Below are 16069 nucleotides of genomic sequence, written 5' to 3'. Positions count from 1 at the left end.
ATTAATAATACTGGAGCTTAAAAGCTCAACCCCACGTTTTGTAGTTAAATAAATTGACAGGGAGTCCCCATATTTACACATTTTTCACCCGGGTTAAAGCTCTTTCATTACGCTGCTTTTTTTACTAATTCAAGGAGTATTCTCATTTTTTAATTTAATTAAGTCAAACACACCAGTTTAGTGTTTTTGCTCCTATTGTTTAAAAATAGCTCGTTTACGGTGAGAGCTTTCCTTGAGGTGCTTCTGTCCGGTCGGTTTCTTCCCCGTAATGTTATTTTTAGTCGCCGGTTTAATTTCACCCTGTTTGGTGTATATTTCCCAAGCGAAAGTAATTTTCTTTGATCCTCCCAACTTTATCATAATTGTGATACGAGCAAGGAAATGGTTTCTTAATAGATCTGCAGAAGTCATGAATAAGTCATGGGCTTCTAATTGGAAGAAACCTAGTCCTAGTGACTGCTGCCGTCTCCCGAAATCACAAATAATTTGAGATTATGTGAACGTGCTTCGCTGCTCACGTTCTTGAATACTTAATTGATACGAGGCGCGACCGTATTTTCGTTAATTACAAAGAACAATAGCTGAAAAACAACGGGAATATGGAACAAAACACATGTGAAACAATGTAGGTATTTCAGCGTTCAGCGGAGCTTAAATTGTTAGAAATATCGATTCCATGTTTTACTTCCATCAAGTACGAACAAATGGCACGCGACTCGAATGAAATTTTGAAGAAATTCGAAACGAAATCTAAATTACAAATGCTTCTTATAATGGCCTCGCTGTTCCTTCAATTAAAATACAGAAAATTTGATTGAAATCGCGCTGAAACAATGAAGTTGTCGTGGAAGGAATAAAAAATTATAACGGTATGAAGCTATTAAAGCAGAGTTTATCAGATGGTCACATAATCGCATTTGTTGAGTTTATTATCGGAAGCGTATTCTATCAAGAGCAAACAGGATTGATGAAATGTCCGCTTTATACCTTAATAAACTTTATAAATTGTTATAGGATTTTGGAATTAATATCTTCAATATCCGCAATAATCTTGAGTAATCATAAACGCTGATAGACGTCATTTTGTTGACCAGCTTTATCGCCCAACATGGCCATATAACGTGTTTCACTACAAGAAATCAGACTTGAAATTTTGTGCTCCGTGACATTTTTGCAATGAAATTCAATCGTTTAATTCGAACGATCCAAAGTTTCTACAAGTAGTTAAACAGAAAATTTTTCGCAAATGGATTTAGTTGGAAGTGATTTCAAGTGCAAGTAGTTGAATTAACTGAACTTTCGAATAGATTCAGGTGCCGCTCACTCCTCCTGTACATGCTAAGATGACAGCTATTTTATATTGCGAGTTTTACTCTCCGAATACTTACAAAGCTTCTTTGAGTTGGATTTAGTACGAGGAAACTTGCGGAAAAGTTGCAAGCGTTTATGAATTTTTGCTGAGGCGAAAATTTCTCACTTAAATATTCATTGAATCATTGATTGCTGTTTATCCTCATCAACCAACTTTATTAAATTTAGAAGTTATGCACAAAATTTTCGAATTTCTTTATCGGGGTTTGTTTTTCTTCATTATTTAAAAGTTTCTAATTCGTAACAAGTAATTGTTATGTCGCAGTTTTTTGAGGTAATAGGGTTGTGTAAACGGCCGAATCGGCGCATGCAGTCCGCGGTAATTCCTCTTTGATCCCGCAAAGCTCTGTGATCTCGTCCAATAAAATCCTTACGTGATAATGCGGCTGATTGTGGCTTGCAGGATTTACAACAAGCCAAACTGCAGGTTTACATTTCGCAGCCCGTTCATTATTTAAATTCAGCCCTATCAGATATGACCCTTCCGGTACACACTCGGTTAGCGACTTTTCCGCAAGCTCACTCCAGATCCCGGAAATAACGTTAAAGCGGTTTTACCAGCTCTGCTTTAATATTTTAAACATTTCCCCCTTTCTCGCGAAAAACAACTGAAGTTTTGCGCCCGACTCGAGCGAGACATTTTACGGAAAGGAATTCTTGATAGTGTTTCGAAAAAGTGAATTAGAGTCGAGAGTGGTGAATGTGGTTACGTCGAGAAAAATTTCATTGGTTTGTTCAACCTGTTAAACGTGGAGCGTATGGAAATTCCACTGGAGAAGTTGCAGCGTGTGTCTTTGATCGGCTGTTTCGCACACATTAACGGAAACAGCATCTGCCTGTTCCCGCGCTTAACAGCCTTGCTGTTGGCATCGATTTGCCGTTAACCTTCCCGTAAAGGAGGAATTAGGAGAAGGAGGTCCTCTTGGTCTTATTTTTAATAGATATGCCTCTAGATCACCTCTTGAACGCAAAATCGAACGATTTGTCTCAGCGTTTTATTCGAACCCCGGACGCGTCGAGTTTTATGTCAAGACCATCAGAAAGAAGCGCAACCTTGCCGTCATTGTGAGTCGAAAATTGCCTCCAAGTTTTATAGGACAATTCGAAAAAAGGAACAACTTCAGGATTAGTTGGATTATGGCTATGGCTAGTTTCGTTTGCCTATCTCAACATACGTGGGCGCGCTTAGAGGCCACGTTTCAATAATGTCAATATTTAGAGGCGAGATTTAATCTGACTGCATATAAATTGCCCGTTTCGTGAATCAGGAGAACGCACTGAATTGCCAATATCTTACCCAATATCTTTTAAATTAGATTTCAATAATTTCGACGGAATGACTTGCAAAGGAAGCTCGCCTCCGGCTGAAAAGAGTTGCCTGCTCTTCGAAAATCGAGATATTAATTTATTTTAATTGCGTAAGGTCGGAAAAAACGAACGATTACACTACGATTTCAGCAGTCTCGATAAGACTACAAAATTTCATGGTTAATAGTTTGCTACAAAATAGAGTGCTTTTTAATACTGAGCTTTAGCTGGAAGCTCCGGATTCTAAAACCTATTAAAAATTCATCCACATTTTGGCAAAAAGTTGATTTGCTTAATTGCGTTGCAGCAAAGTTTCCGTTTACTTTAAGAAAATTTAGTTTTCGTAGAAACTCGTCTGCTTGGCTGCTTTTGCACGTCAAGTTTATAAAGATGTGAAAATCCATTTCCGATACGGATCGGGTGCACTCGACAAAGCATCTTTGGAATAGTCAGTCTTTATGATGCTTAAAATCCCGGTAGACTCCGTCATGCGGCATCCTCTGGTTGCACGAGTATCTCGTTACGTTTCTTCCACTCCTCCTTTTTTCCCCCTATTGACCCGTCTTTGATAAACTGGGAAATAGAGATTTCGTCTTTTGATATAGCTGAATGTGTTCGAATTGCGTTTAGTGGAGCCGCCCACAAACAAGGAGCGATTCTAGTGAACCTGTTCCGTTTAACGAATCATAAAATTGAATTAATCAGAGCGCTTGGTTCAGGTAAACCTATAAATTTTCGGTTTAAATCATCATACCCAAATATTGGGTTTGTGAGAAGCGTTCCGTGTTTGAGAAATGTCGCGAGCGAGCGATCTTCGAACAAATAAAACTTTATATTCCGTGCTACTATCAGGCAAAGTTTAGCACAAATCTGCCAAGAAAAATGTTGCGTTTAGGCATTTGACAACGCTTTACAGCGGAATGCTTGATCGCGAGCTATTTGTACACGCTTATGGATGCCTTCCGAGCCCTGACATATGACGTATTTATAGGCAAGTTTAGGTGGTAATGGGAATTGTTGCCAGTTTCTCCAGCGCAGTTAGACTACTTGTAGCCAAGCCAGAACATTTAATTACGTATTGTTTGCGTTTTATTACCAATTCAGAGAGATTAAATTTTCCGTTATATTTTCATAAATGCATTAATGATGCATTGAATAATTGGTACGGGGAACAAAGCCACCGTATCTGATGAAGTTAAATCTGCAACATACACCGAAATTGTGTTACTGCTTTGTGTTCTGCAGTGAGGTAAACAAAGTTGTGTACAATTTGGGAATTGTTTAGTGAAAAGGTTCACTTCCGGGTGTTATTTAATCAATCCGTTTTAGAGTTTGGATAACTATTTTGAATACACGTACTTAATTAACTGTCGGTTGCTTACTAGCCACCAAAAAATTGATATAGGATTAGCATTTCAAGAAATGCGACTGTTTCCACCTGTTACTTGCAGACAACATAAAATACCAACGATCGTTTACATGTGACATGCTATCACGCAAAGCTAGATGTATATTTTTTAAACTTTATAAATAAAACATGTGTTTTATCATTTACTTTTTTCCGCCCCTAACTCCGTCGTCATTTTTTCCTTCTTGAAGATGTCACGGATTTATTACCACCTTTTCAGGACATGCCAGCGTCCTTTATTATATTTGAGAGTTGAGAGCACCTCTTACAATTGCACAGTCGTTGATTTATTGTTCGTCCGAGAGGAAGGCAATAAAATAGGAAACGATGCAGATGCAGCCTCTAGTGTTTTGATTAATTTCTGGGCGACTTGGACGTAAAACTAAAGAGTGGGCGGTTGAAGCTTTTCCAACCCACCAGTTTCATTACATCGTAACCGTTCATGCAAATAACGGCTATTGTTCTTTACATTCCTGATAAATTTAATTTGTGGCAAGGACCTCCACACCTAATTGGCCTTTAGGTGTTTATGGCGTCGGTTGTTCATAATTATAACATTTCTTAAGCAAAAAAGGAAGCGTAACAGGTGCTAGTTTCGGTTTTCTACGTGTTTGTGGAATGAACGCCTAATTGACTTGTCCGTTTGTTGTATTAATTAATTACACGATCAAAGTTAATGTGATCAGTCAAATCGAATTTTTGGCTCTATATTTAACCAAGTTAAAATGAAATTGTGCATGGGCTACAAAGGTTTGTCAATAACAAATTGTCATCCTTAATTAAATTAATTACAGTGTCAATTAACGGTGATGACGTATTATATTTCGAAGCCTGGAGACCCTCTATAAATTATTGTTCGTTCGATCCCGACGATTTTCATTAATGTGGGACTGCAAAATTCAAGCGTTGGCGACGTTTGTATTATTTATTAATGCCAATGGAAATGGACGATGCATTTCACGCTACACATTTTATGACTGCTAATGGGGATAGAATTAGAATTTTCACATTTGCGGATTTTGTACCGTAGGCAGAGTTGGTGGAATACCTGCAATAACAAGCTTAAATAAATATTGAAGTAAATATCGCTCCCGCACAAATAAATACTATGCAGTTGCATTTGTGCAATTTATCAGTTGACTGTTTTAATTTACCTAATTGCAGTAGTTAGAGATAATTGTGTTGGGCTGAACTCGGGGTAAACGATCTGCAAAACATTCGTGGCGTGTACAAACTTGACATTTTTGTATTTTCCCACTGAAATAAATTTCCAATTCTGACTACATCGAAAATTTTTCATTCAATTTCTATAAATTATTTTAAGTGAGTTTTCGTAATTTTTAGATTAATGGGTTTTGAATAAGACAAAGCTCCAAAAGACAGTAAAAACACCCCATTTCTCTTCGCTGCTGTCGGCAAAGATACTAATAATTCAAGCCCTTACTTTCAAATTGAAAAAGTTTAAGCCGAATGCGACTTTTCAGGCAGTGCTTCTGGATAAAAGAACATTTTTCTAAGATTTTCTAAGTATGCACAAGATTTATTGGTGGGCTGATTTGTAAATTTTTGGGATTCATTTTCTAAAAAACGCAAATGAAAGGACTTTAAATTTGTAAACGAAATTACCTCACTTTTTAGACGAGATTTTTACTGCATATGTTGGGCAACTCGTCTGTTATTAATGTTATTATCGTTGATTAATTTGATTTTTTTTATTTCGGAACCATTTTTTATCCGACATCAAAATGCGCGTGTATTTTTTGTTTCCCCCATTTTAATGCATTATGAGAGCTTCTTTTCCATTTCACATCACCACCGCATCAGAGTTCAACAAAACTTTGAGTTTTCCTTTTCAGACTCCAAAAAACATTTTTTAAGGGTTTGAAGAGTTCAATTCTTTATCTCCTTCGTGATAACTTTGATTCGTATGAATTCTCCATATCTCAAGTTTAAATATTTTTCGAGCAATTTAAGAAAAATATTTCATTTTCTTGGAAACATTCAACATAAACATTTTTCCTAATTGCTAACCAAATGTAATGAAGCTTCATCACCCGACTTTCCCGGCGTGTAAAGAGCCCGTTTTCGCAAAAACATTAAACTCAGCTAAGACGCTTTCGTGTCCAATTTCTCCACTTGACAAATACTATTCCCCGGAAAAACATGGGTTTTGTTCAAATTTCCAGTTCATGCTTGTAGGATTTCGTTTCTTTTCTGTTTTTATCGTGACATTAAGCAGCACCTGGCAGTGAGACACAATAGCATTCGATAACAATGTGCATGGGACGTAAAGTCACATTTTGCCCATCACGTGACAGTCTTATCGTTGTGACACATCGCACTCTGACCTTTGGGGACAACAAATCGGGGATTTCGCTATCCTCAGGGATATAGATTATGCTAATTTGAAACGTGTTCCTACCCCGGAAATAGATTAAAGGGTGTGTGGGTGTATTATGTATTCATAAATTTGACTAGAGTAGGATTTTAAAATCGTTACGAAACTAAAGTCAACAAAGACGTTATCCATTGTAAATGTACTACTGGTGTTTCAAAAAGGGAGTTTAAACTTTTAATCCTCAGCTTTGCAAGTACATTTTGACGAGCCTGATGATAAAAACCGTGAGATTAAAATTATTGAGCAGCGAACCTTAATAATCAATACAAAATTCTTTTTCGCATTTCTGATTTGAATTATTACTGTCTGGCCGTTTTTAATTATGTGGGCGCATTGTTGCATTTTGGCGTGGAAATGTGGACGTGAATATATAACATATTAATTTCCTTTTTTTGCCGAAACTTTGATGAAATGTTATAAACATTATGCCAGCAAACAAAAGATCATTTCCAATTTCGGATTGAAAACTGTACAGCGAACGTCATGCATGAATAAACACAATGAGCCGATTCTTTGGTGTGGATTTGTTGGTTTATTCAAATTTGAAATGTAAATGTGGTATTGGTTTTCTGGTCCAGGGTAGATTGTCGCTTTTGATGAAGTTCCGGCCGAATATGCATGTCCTCATAGAAACGCCATTTAACGGAATTAATACAACATTACAGCCCATAAACTGTGATAACGCACCTAAATAGACAAGCTTCCACCATCTATTCAACTAAAATGTTTGCCCCAGAACGCTAAATATTCTTCTACAGCTGCCAGCACTTTGGCCCGCAATAAATCACAGATGCCACTGTCCTACTCCCTATGCGGAAAAGAGAACCTGAATGATTGGTTAATTTCATTTGCAACCTTCACGTAACGAATAAAACTGAATTAAGATAAATTTCCACCGTTGCGTTTGGTTTTTCAACTTTCAAATGTGGAAAACTCTTGAAAGGGATAATTCACAGTGTTCAAGCTTCCTTCCTCGTCACTGGCTTGACTGGGACGGAAGTCATCCTGGTTGTTGCTCGTAGATTATCCAAGCGACATAACCAGTTGAATACTCCCTGCATGCCCTAATGAGCCATCGACACAGAGACAAGTATTTTCGTTAAAGTGCATTCGAGTTAAAAGCCACTTTATTGCCGTGCAAATTGTCGTGAATAATAGACGAGCATCAAATTGTTACGGTACGCCTCAATTGAAGTATAATAAAAGTTGTGTATTGTTTACTGGCGACACGGGGAATCGATCCTGAGATAGACATCATCATTATGCTTTTTCGTATTCAGTATTAACAAGGACTTCACATTATTAAAATTCATTATCTGGTAAATTCTTCCAGACGTGTTTTGTAACACTTAGATAAATTTGCACTATGTAATTAACGTCGGATTGAGAGAAGAAAATAGCGAAACACAAAATTACTCTCCCGAAATGGAAGTCTTTTTAGTGCAGCTTAACAGTCTGTCAATCATTCGCTGTTATGGACAGAAAGAAAACGAATGTGTTTTTCACCTTCCCAGAGCTGCACTGAAATTTAAACCATCTTTTTTTCCAATGAAATTTACTTACCTGGCATTTCCGGAGTCAATTTTTGTTTGATTAAACCGATTAGGGTTTAAAGATTCAATATTTGGTCACACTGAGGGACACTAATTCATTTAATGGCACTACTCAAAACCTTGCAAAACTCAAGTTAAAATATTATTGCTTCATGTTCTTTAAAGTTCAAAGTGCAAAGTTTAAACGTTTTAGTTTTAAGATAAATTTGCTTTAATGGCTTTTTCCTTATGCTAAAGTTTCCCAGTTGTTAAATACACTTTTGTTATGAATAATGTACCTTCTACTTTTATTAAAATTATTGTTTTCTTACTCAACTTTATTCAATTAAAATGTATTGAGTTTTATTACGAATCCGCTATCCCGGCGCATCCACCAAATTTGTGCCTCAAAGTTGAGCAGCGTGGTAATTAAAGGTTGAAAAGGCCCGCTTTAAACTTAAAACGTCTATACAAGCCAGTGGCGTCTGCAGCTGACATCTTCAGTTTTTGGTGGTGAATGTCATTAAGTGGTTAATGCCAGGCAATAACGGACCTCGAATTCTAGGTAGTTTGGCGCAGAATGTGACACTGTTGTAACATAATTGCAACTGCTCGGGTTTATTAACGTAATTACGACAGTTCTGGCCTGTTAATAGACGTCAAATGAACGTTAAACGTAAAAAGTTTAATAATAAATTCGCCGGCGTGAATCGACGAGAGGCTGTAAAGGTTTTAGATGTCATATTTAATGCATTTTCGATAAGAGACGCCTGAATTGGGGGAAATAGGAATAAAGGAGGAGAGTCCATAAAAACTTGCATTCATATCGGGAAACTTAAATCCAGGACGGATTTATAAGCGCGATTTGATTTGAGAGAACTGTTCCTCACTATTACGATTTAATAAAGTGTGGTAATGAGTGGGCGATTTTTTCAATGTTTTATTTATTTCGTTAGAAGCTTTTGATAAAAAATTCACAAAGGTTTGTCAGTCAAAATCCCCAAAATAGATTATTCGTGTCTAGTAATTTACAGTGTCAACAGAAGCGATCTAGAAGAACCGCTTCATTAATATTTGATCATAAAATGTTCTTGTCAGTTAGATATCGATCAGTGCTTTTTCCTGTACGACCTTACAGGTTAATTAAAACGAGAAAACGACCGTACCATTTGCTGGTCGCGTTGTAAAAAACGTTTTATTGTGTCAACCCTTCCGCATTAAAAAACTCGTACAGTCGTATCCCCTTCCAGCCCTAAGTTGATATTTTTATTGGACGAGCGTACCTCGTCCGTTTTCATGTAATAAAATATAAAACCGAAACGGAACACCGCCAAAGCTGTCTATTTGCTTTGCACAATTTTCACATTGAATATCAAAGAGATGAATGTTTCGCGATAACTTGTTGGATGAGCCCGTTGAAGCTCTCCAATCCAGAAAAATTTAATTCGAGTCTTGCCGACATTTACGTGAATCTTGAAGGGCGGAATTGATGTTGTCGTGTCGTCCGTTATTAAAGCCGGCCTTGTGTTAATAAGGATCGTGCTAATCGATCTCTGGACGCGTGTCCGAGTTATCTGATCTCGGCCGAATATTGAATTTTGGAAGGTGTGCTCCTTAACTAGGATCAGACTCGGCCAACCAGGCGTCGACATTCACGTCCGACACGACATCGATGGTTCTCCAGGGTCTTCAGCCGTCCTTCATTTGCAGTTTCTTGTTAATGAGGGCGCTTTAGTTTCCGCAACGGCAGATGACTCGCTACACCTCTGGAATTTCAGGCAGAAAGTTCCGCAGATTGTTCAGAGTCTCAAGTTTCAAAAGGAAAAGTGAGTATCAATTTTTCACGAGCCACCCTCATCGCAAGTTTAAAGAGAGAAAATGCCAAGTTTTAAAAGTCACATCGCAATTATTTCTCAGCGTAAAAAGCAAAAAAAAAAAGAAAAGATATTGTTTTTATTTTTCATTTAGATTTTAAAGAACCTACTTTACAGAACTGGTCAGGTCAGCTTAATACTCACAATCGAACTTAAATAAATATTTATTACGAACTGCAATACACCTGTAACTAAAAATTAATATCATCGCACCTATAGGTCATCGAAAGTAAATAAATAATTAGGTTTATAATATTTAACAATAACACAAAAACAATTTTTTTTAAATTCAATATTAATAACACCCAAATTGGATAATCTCCGATAACATTATTATTCCATTAGATATATTATTTCTCGACAAAAGATAAATGAGAAAGATCAGTAATGCACCTTTTTTCTGTTAATTCTATACAATTTTCTTTGGCATTGACCCATTTATACGCCTTTTGTTTGAGTTTTAAGGCCTGTTTTCTGAATACAGTCAAGTCAAGAAAATTATACCTTGTCAATTGAGAAGCTCATTAACCTGTTTTAGATCAGGAAATTGGTACTGGACTTTTTGTCTCAGAATTTATATAAATTCCCTTTATCTAAATCATCAGTTAACCTCGTAACATCTCATAATTTTGCAGTTAATTGTGACAAACTGTGTTTAATTTGATGAAGTATCGGAAGGAGTTTAAGAAAAAAAATTCCGTAAGGGTTGTTTTTTGTTTATTTATGAAAATTGTTCAAAAACATCTAATATTTGCCTGCGAGTAATTTTGTAAAGTTCAAAAATTTGCTTAGCGAATGTTAGCCCGGCGCATCCACCATTTTTATTCAGCCACGTTTTTGTGAATATTTATTGATTTACATCATTATTTTGTTAGACTTGCTCTTATTAAACAACGACTAGAATCATTAAAAAAATTTGCTATGGTACTTCCTATGATATGAAAGAGTACACTTTGTTTTTATTCGTAATGTTTTAGAAATTCAGATCCAACGTTTCCTCCAAACCTTTCTTTGTGCACCAAAGTAGGGGAAAACTGTAAATGACATTTTAACAATAAAGCTTAGAGCTCTAAATGCTTGCTCGCAAAAACACTGTTTTCCTTATTTGCGAAAATAAATTATACTTTGTACATAACGGATGCCACTGTAACTCGGAATTTTCCCCCTTCGTTTATTTAACTTCCTGGATAAAAATCTCGAGCCTAAGGGGTTTTCGAAGCGCTTGTCTTGCATTCTTTTCATCGTTACGCAACAAGTGCCTCAAATTGTTGCAATTTTTCCTAATTGTTCAAACTTTTTTTGGAACGACAGGTTTTAGACATGGTGAAATAAATTACAATTATTAATATTCCAAGTTTTGAAAGCGTCCTTGACGTTTCCAAGGGAGAACAATTTATAAGGGAAATTTCTTTTAGCATGGCTTTTACGCTTAGTGCTGAGTCTCTTCAATGTTAACTTTGTCCGTAATATAAGTCACTCGAACGATAAATAATGCTGCTTTGTACATATAGATTTAATATTAAACAGCATTTGGAGGAATTAAGTTAATTTAAAGAGAATTGATGATAATGCCGGGAGGTTTGTGCGTCTCCCTCTCGTTGCTAATCGAAATTTAATCTTTCGCTCACAATAATTTCACTTTAAGACTGTATCAATAAATTAAAGGGAATTACCTCCTGGTTCTATATGAAGATGATTGTACCTATAGCAAGGCAAACCCAGAAGTTGCATTGTCCTTAATAGTGCGGATTTGCATTTATATTCGCGTCGTAAATCCTCAAAATATTGCAGAAATTCTTGTTCTTGAAAGATTACCTGTTCTGTTTTTATTTTATTCGCGTTGACGATCGAGATTATAATTACATGGAGCGAAGGCGCGAGGTTTAGAAATAAAAGCAAAAGTTTGCCGTGTCACTTTTTTGCTTTCAAGCGTATTTATCACTTGAAATGAATTAAACTGTTAGTGCAACTAATGGCATTGTTTGATGCAGGATTACCTGCATGCATCTACCATTACAATCTAAATGGCTTTACGTGGGAACTGAACGTGGCAATGTCCATGTGGTCCACATAGAAACCTTCGCTTTGTCGGGATACGTCATTAACTGGAACAAAGCGATAGAAGTGTGAGTGTGCCACGAATAATTTCCTGTTGCAGTCGAAATTTTCTTACACAGGAAGTTCCCTCTGATAGGATCTAAATTATTAGCGGGCGAAACATGAGTTAAATTAATACTGTTTTATTTAGTAGAAAACTTCGGCTGTAATCTTGGGTTGAAGTATCGGATCTGGCCAATAATTAAAAATTGATTTCAGTTCTCGAAAGACTCATCCCGGCGCTCTAGTCCATTTAAGTGATAACCCTTTAGATGCTAGTAAGGTAAAAGGTGTACGATTTGATCGAATATAGACGAATAATCCTTGATGTTCTCAGTTATTGATAGGCTATGAAAGCGGTCAGGTTGTTCTTTGGGATTTGAGGAACAAATCGGCTGAAATGCGATGGCAAACTGCCGAATTAAAAAGTGTAGCGTGGCACCATGAAGGCAAACAGTTCATGTGCTCGCATGCCGATGGAACATTAACGACATGGAGTATTAAAGATAGGACGAAATATCTTTGTATATCGCAGCCGCATGGTGCGTCCTCTTTGCCCCTACAAAGAATATAAAACTCAAAGTATTTCGTTTGCAGCGAAACTTAACAAAGATGGCAAGGCGGAACAATGTAAACCCATAAATAAGGTTGAATGGAAGTCATCAAGGACGGGGTAATTTCACCTTTTTCGCAACAATTTTAATTAATTAAAAATTAAATTCATCTACTTCCCACGTTTTGTTTTAGAGAAGCATATGTGATATTTTCGGGTGGAATGCCTTACGACCAAGCCGGCAGGACACCTAGCATAACTGTTGTACATAATAAAACTACCACTGTGTTAGAAATGGAAAGTAACGTTATTGATTTTATTACTTTGTGCGAATCTTTCTATAGTAGCGGTACGCAAAACCGGTGTTTTTGTGACAAAAAGGGACGATTTTTTTTCCAGAACTGCAGGAACCTTACGCAATAATAGCTTTACTACAGAACGACTTAGTAGTGATGGATTTACAGACGGCTGGGTTTCCCTGTTTAGAGAATCCGTATCCCATGGATATTCATGAATCTCCCGTGACGTGTTGCAGTTACTTAGCGGATTGTCCTGCCGATCTAATCCCGGCGTTTTACTACGTCGGGAGGGCGAGCGGGAATAAAAGACAAGGTTTCTCCGAGATGGACTGGCCTGTTAGCGGCGGCTCCTGGTCGGCGCAGTCTTGCAGCTACAGCGAAATTATCCTCACAGGGTACTCGCCCAACTTCTTCTACGGCTGAGTTATACACATAACTCCTCAGCCTTAGAAGTGGATTTATGAGAGCGGTGTTAACTGGCGGCTTTCAGGCACGCCGACGGCAGCATAAAGTTTTGGGATGCCAGCGCCGGCACGCTCCAGGTCCTGTACAAGCTGAAAACGGCGAAAATTTTCGAGAAACAGCGCGCGCGGTCGTTGGATAAGGAGGAGGACCCGTTTGCCATCGAAATAATTTCGCTGTGTCCCGAGTCGAGGAAGCTCTGCGTCGCCGGAGCGTCGAGTCATGTGATTTTGTTCACGTATAAGAAGTCGGAGAGTAACGACGAAGTTACTGTACGTGATTAGGCGAAATGACGCCGATTTGCATTGTAAATTACGTGTTGTAGGTGTTGGAGATTCCTATAGTTTACGAAGTTCCTGAGGAAGGGGAAATTTCGCCGGATTGCCAATTTTCCGGACCCGGATCAGCGGGATCGGATATGTTGGATTTCGACAATAAAAAAGTATTAAAAGGGTTTGAGGCGATTAGGTGGGTTGACGACTCTGAATTACAGGATACACCGACGCTTAAGGTTCGTGCTGGTATCCAAAAGAAACTTCCCGGTTTTCAAGCACAATTAGTTTGTTTAACCCCTTGGAACAATGGAGAACCTCCGAGCCATATTACTGCTCTTACTATAAATAGTTCATACGGACTGTAAGTTGTGCTTTTGTCACGGCAAAGCCTCTTGTGATTTGATTGTGTCAAAGCTCTTTAAAAGATTTACGGCGGACACAAAGTTACATTCAGGCGCTTAAAAGGGTCTGACCCGCCAAAATCTGCTTTGGAAACTTATATATTTTATATTTTTTTGTTACCAAATTACGCAGATTCAAAAAACTAAAATGCGGTTTCAAATTGGAACTGTCAGCATAAATTTTTGCATAAAACCGATTCTTATCTAAAAATTTTCTGACTCGAAAAATTTCTCAATGAAAGCTTTAATCTTGAAAAAACAAAACTGATAAAATTAGATTTTCGAGATCTGAGGTGAAGCTAACACGGTCCTTAGACCTAGAGTCAGATAAGCCTTGACTGGTGTTTTCCAGGATGGCTTATGGTAACGAAGCGGGAATTGTGATAATAGATATAGAACAGAAAGTTTGCCTTTTAAACGTGGGCAGTCCCGACCTGTACGGTGCCCAAGACCCATACTCCAGAGTCCCGAGGAGTCCGAAGCGCGGGGGAACGGCCAGCGACATCCTTCCGGTAAACATGGACGACAGACAGCCCCGTAGCCCTAGCATAGACCAGGTTAGTTGCGCAAAAAGCGAATGAGTACCATCATCACGGCCAACTCGTTAGCATGACGGTACGAATTTCTTCCATCACATATAATAAACCACACCGTCTCTAATAAACCAACCATATAGAATTGCTGTTTAAGAAACCGTGCAGTTACAGTACATGCGTCAGGAAATGTTAGTTTTCTCTGAGCTATAGGCGTGATTGCACTGCCATTTGACAGCACCTTAACAGTTATCCTATTTTGCTGTTTATACCATAAGTTGCTGATGAGAACCTCTGCTTTCTGTTTACCCGGGCCTGTGCATGCCTGTAGATGGGAAGATCCCCGGAAAGTCCTTATTCCTTGTGCCCCTACCCCACCCCTGTCGAACAAGCTTCCGAGGCCCTAGAGGAGGACAAAGCCGTCCCGATACCCCAAGCCGCCACGCGACGCAAGTCCTCCACTTGGAAGGGTCTTAAGAGACAGCTATCCAGAGTGGATATTAAGATTAAGAACCCGTTGAAAGAGAAAAGGAACTCGATCTTTTACTCGGACGTTTCGCCCGATCCTGACAATCTAGACGATATTAAATCGTCGCCGGAATCCGATGAAAATACGGTCATCGACAATCAGAGCGTTATTGATTTGACGTTAACTCTTGGTAAAGAGGACCAAAAGGAAGTATACGAGGAGTTTCCAGCCGAAATACAGTTCTCGCCGGGGGAGGACAGCGACACGCCTTTCGTGGTGGGCTCGCTCGGGACCCAGTACGAAATGGGGAATAGTCGAAAAATCGGGTTTGCTCTGCGGCCTGATAATTTGGAGCTGGTGGACGAAGACGGATGTCCGGTGCGGCCACCACGCCACGTAAAGAAAAAGATCGCTGATAAGAGAGACCAAAGACTGTTATCTGTACCAAATATCAAATTTCAGAAACCAGAGGTTCAGTCTCTCAAAGATCTAAGAGACAGGGAGGAGAGCGTTGTCAGCCCGCAGCCGTCGTTTACCGGAAGTCTGATGAGGCGTTTCAGTAAGTTTCAACTCTGTCTCACCTTAGACGGTGGCCCCCTTTTGAACCTTCCCACATCCCGAACCCGTGATTAATTAACACGTCGATTTGGTTAGAAATGCCTGCCTTACTGACTGGATAGTTTTTTCTCTCGATATCTCTTAATACATATTGCCATTTAGTGGTAGGAATGTGTGAGTAGTGTTAGAGGAGTACCGAGTTTTGGTAGAGTTTTGCCGATCGAGCCTACACCACGATACCAGTTTGTGTTTGATTTGGTCGCTTATTTGCTGAGTTGCTTTACTTGTTTTGTTGAGCAGTCGTCCCACCGTGAACGTGTCTGTCAATTTGATGACTAACGCTTTATTTCAGCGGGCATTGGTGGGTTTGTGACTTTGTTCACAGTGGCTTTGGTTTGTGTTGAAGGACGAGGACGGCAGCTGCCGAGATTCACTACTGGGTAGGAGACGTAGTCTAGCCTAGTCGTCCCTGCCCTTTAGAGTGCGCTTAGCTCACGCCAACCTCTAGCGGGATGCGCTGCTGCTTGTACT

The 16069-nt window shown here is 38.6% G+C and overlaps 1 protein-coding gene across 2 annotated transcripts in view; it reads left to right on the top strand.

The window, feature by feature from the left end:
• Positions 1–16069, top strand: part of Tomosyn (tomosyn) — a 67080-nt gene that overhangs the window by 43459 nt on the left and 7552 nt on the right. For both annotated transcript variants that reach the window (XM_064356042.1, XM_064356041.1), the window contains exons 3-13: positions 9646–9843; positions 11883–12017; positions 12208–12271; positions 12326–12530; positions 12586–12661; positions 12736–12890; positions 12941–13235; positions 13331–13574; positions 13628–13938; positions 14331–14535; positions 14843–15540. In XM_064356042.1, coding sequence (XP_064212112.1) covers positions 9646–9843; positions 11883–12017; positions 12208–12271; positions 12326–12530; positions 12586–12661; positions 12736–12890; positions 12941–13235; positions 13331–13574; positions 13628–13938; positions 14331–14535; positions 14843–15540 — 2586 coding nt within the window. The remainder of the gene's footprint in view (positions 1–9645; positions 9844–11882; positions 12018–12207; positions 12272–12325; positions 12531–12585; positions 12662–12735; positions 12891–12940; positions 13236–13330; positions 13575–13627; positions 13939–14330; positions 14536–14842; positions 15541–16069) is intronic.

This window comes from Tribolium castaneum, chromosome 4 (assembly GCF_031307605.1).
Source record: "Tribolium castaneum strain GA2 chromosome 4, icTriCast1.1, whole genome shotgun sequence".
In the NCBI taxonomy this organism is placed as follows: domain Eukaryota; kingdom Metazoa; phylum Arthropoda; class Insecta; order Coleoptera; family Tenebrionidae; genus Tribolium; species Tribolium castaneum.
Note: the sequence above shows the minus strand (reverse complement) of the source record. Positions and strands in the feature narration are given on the sequence as shown.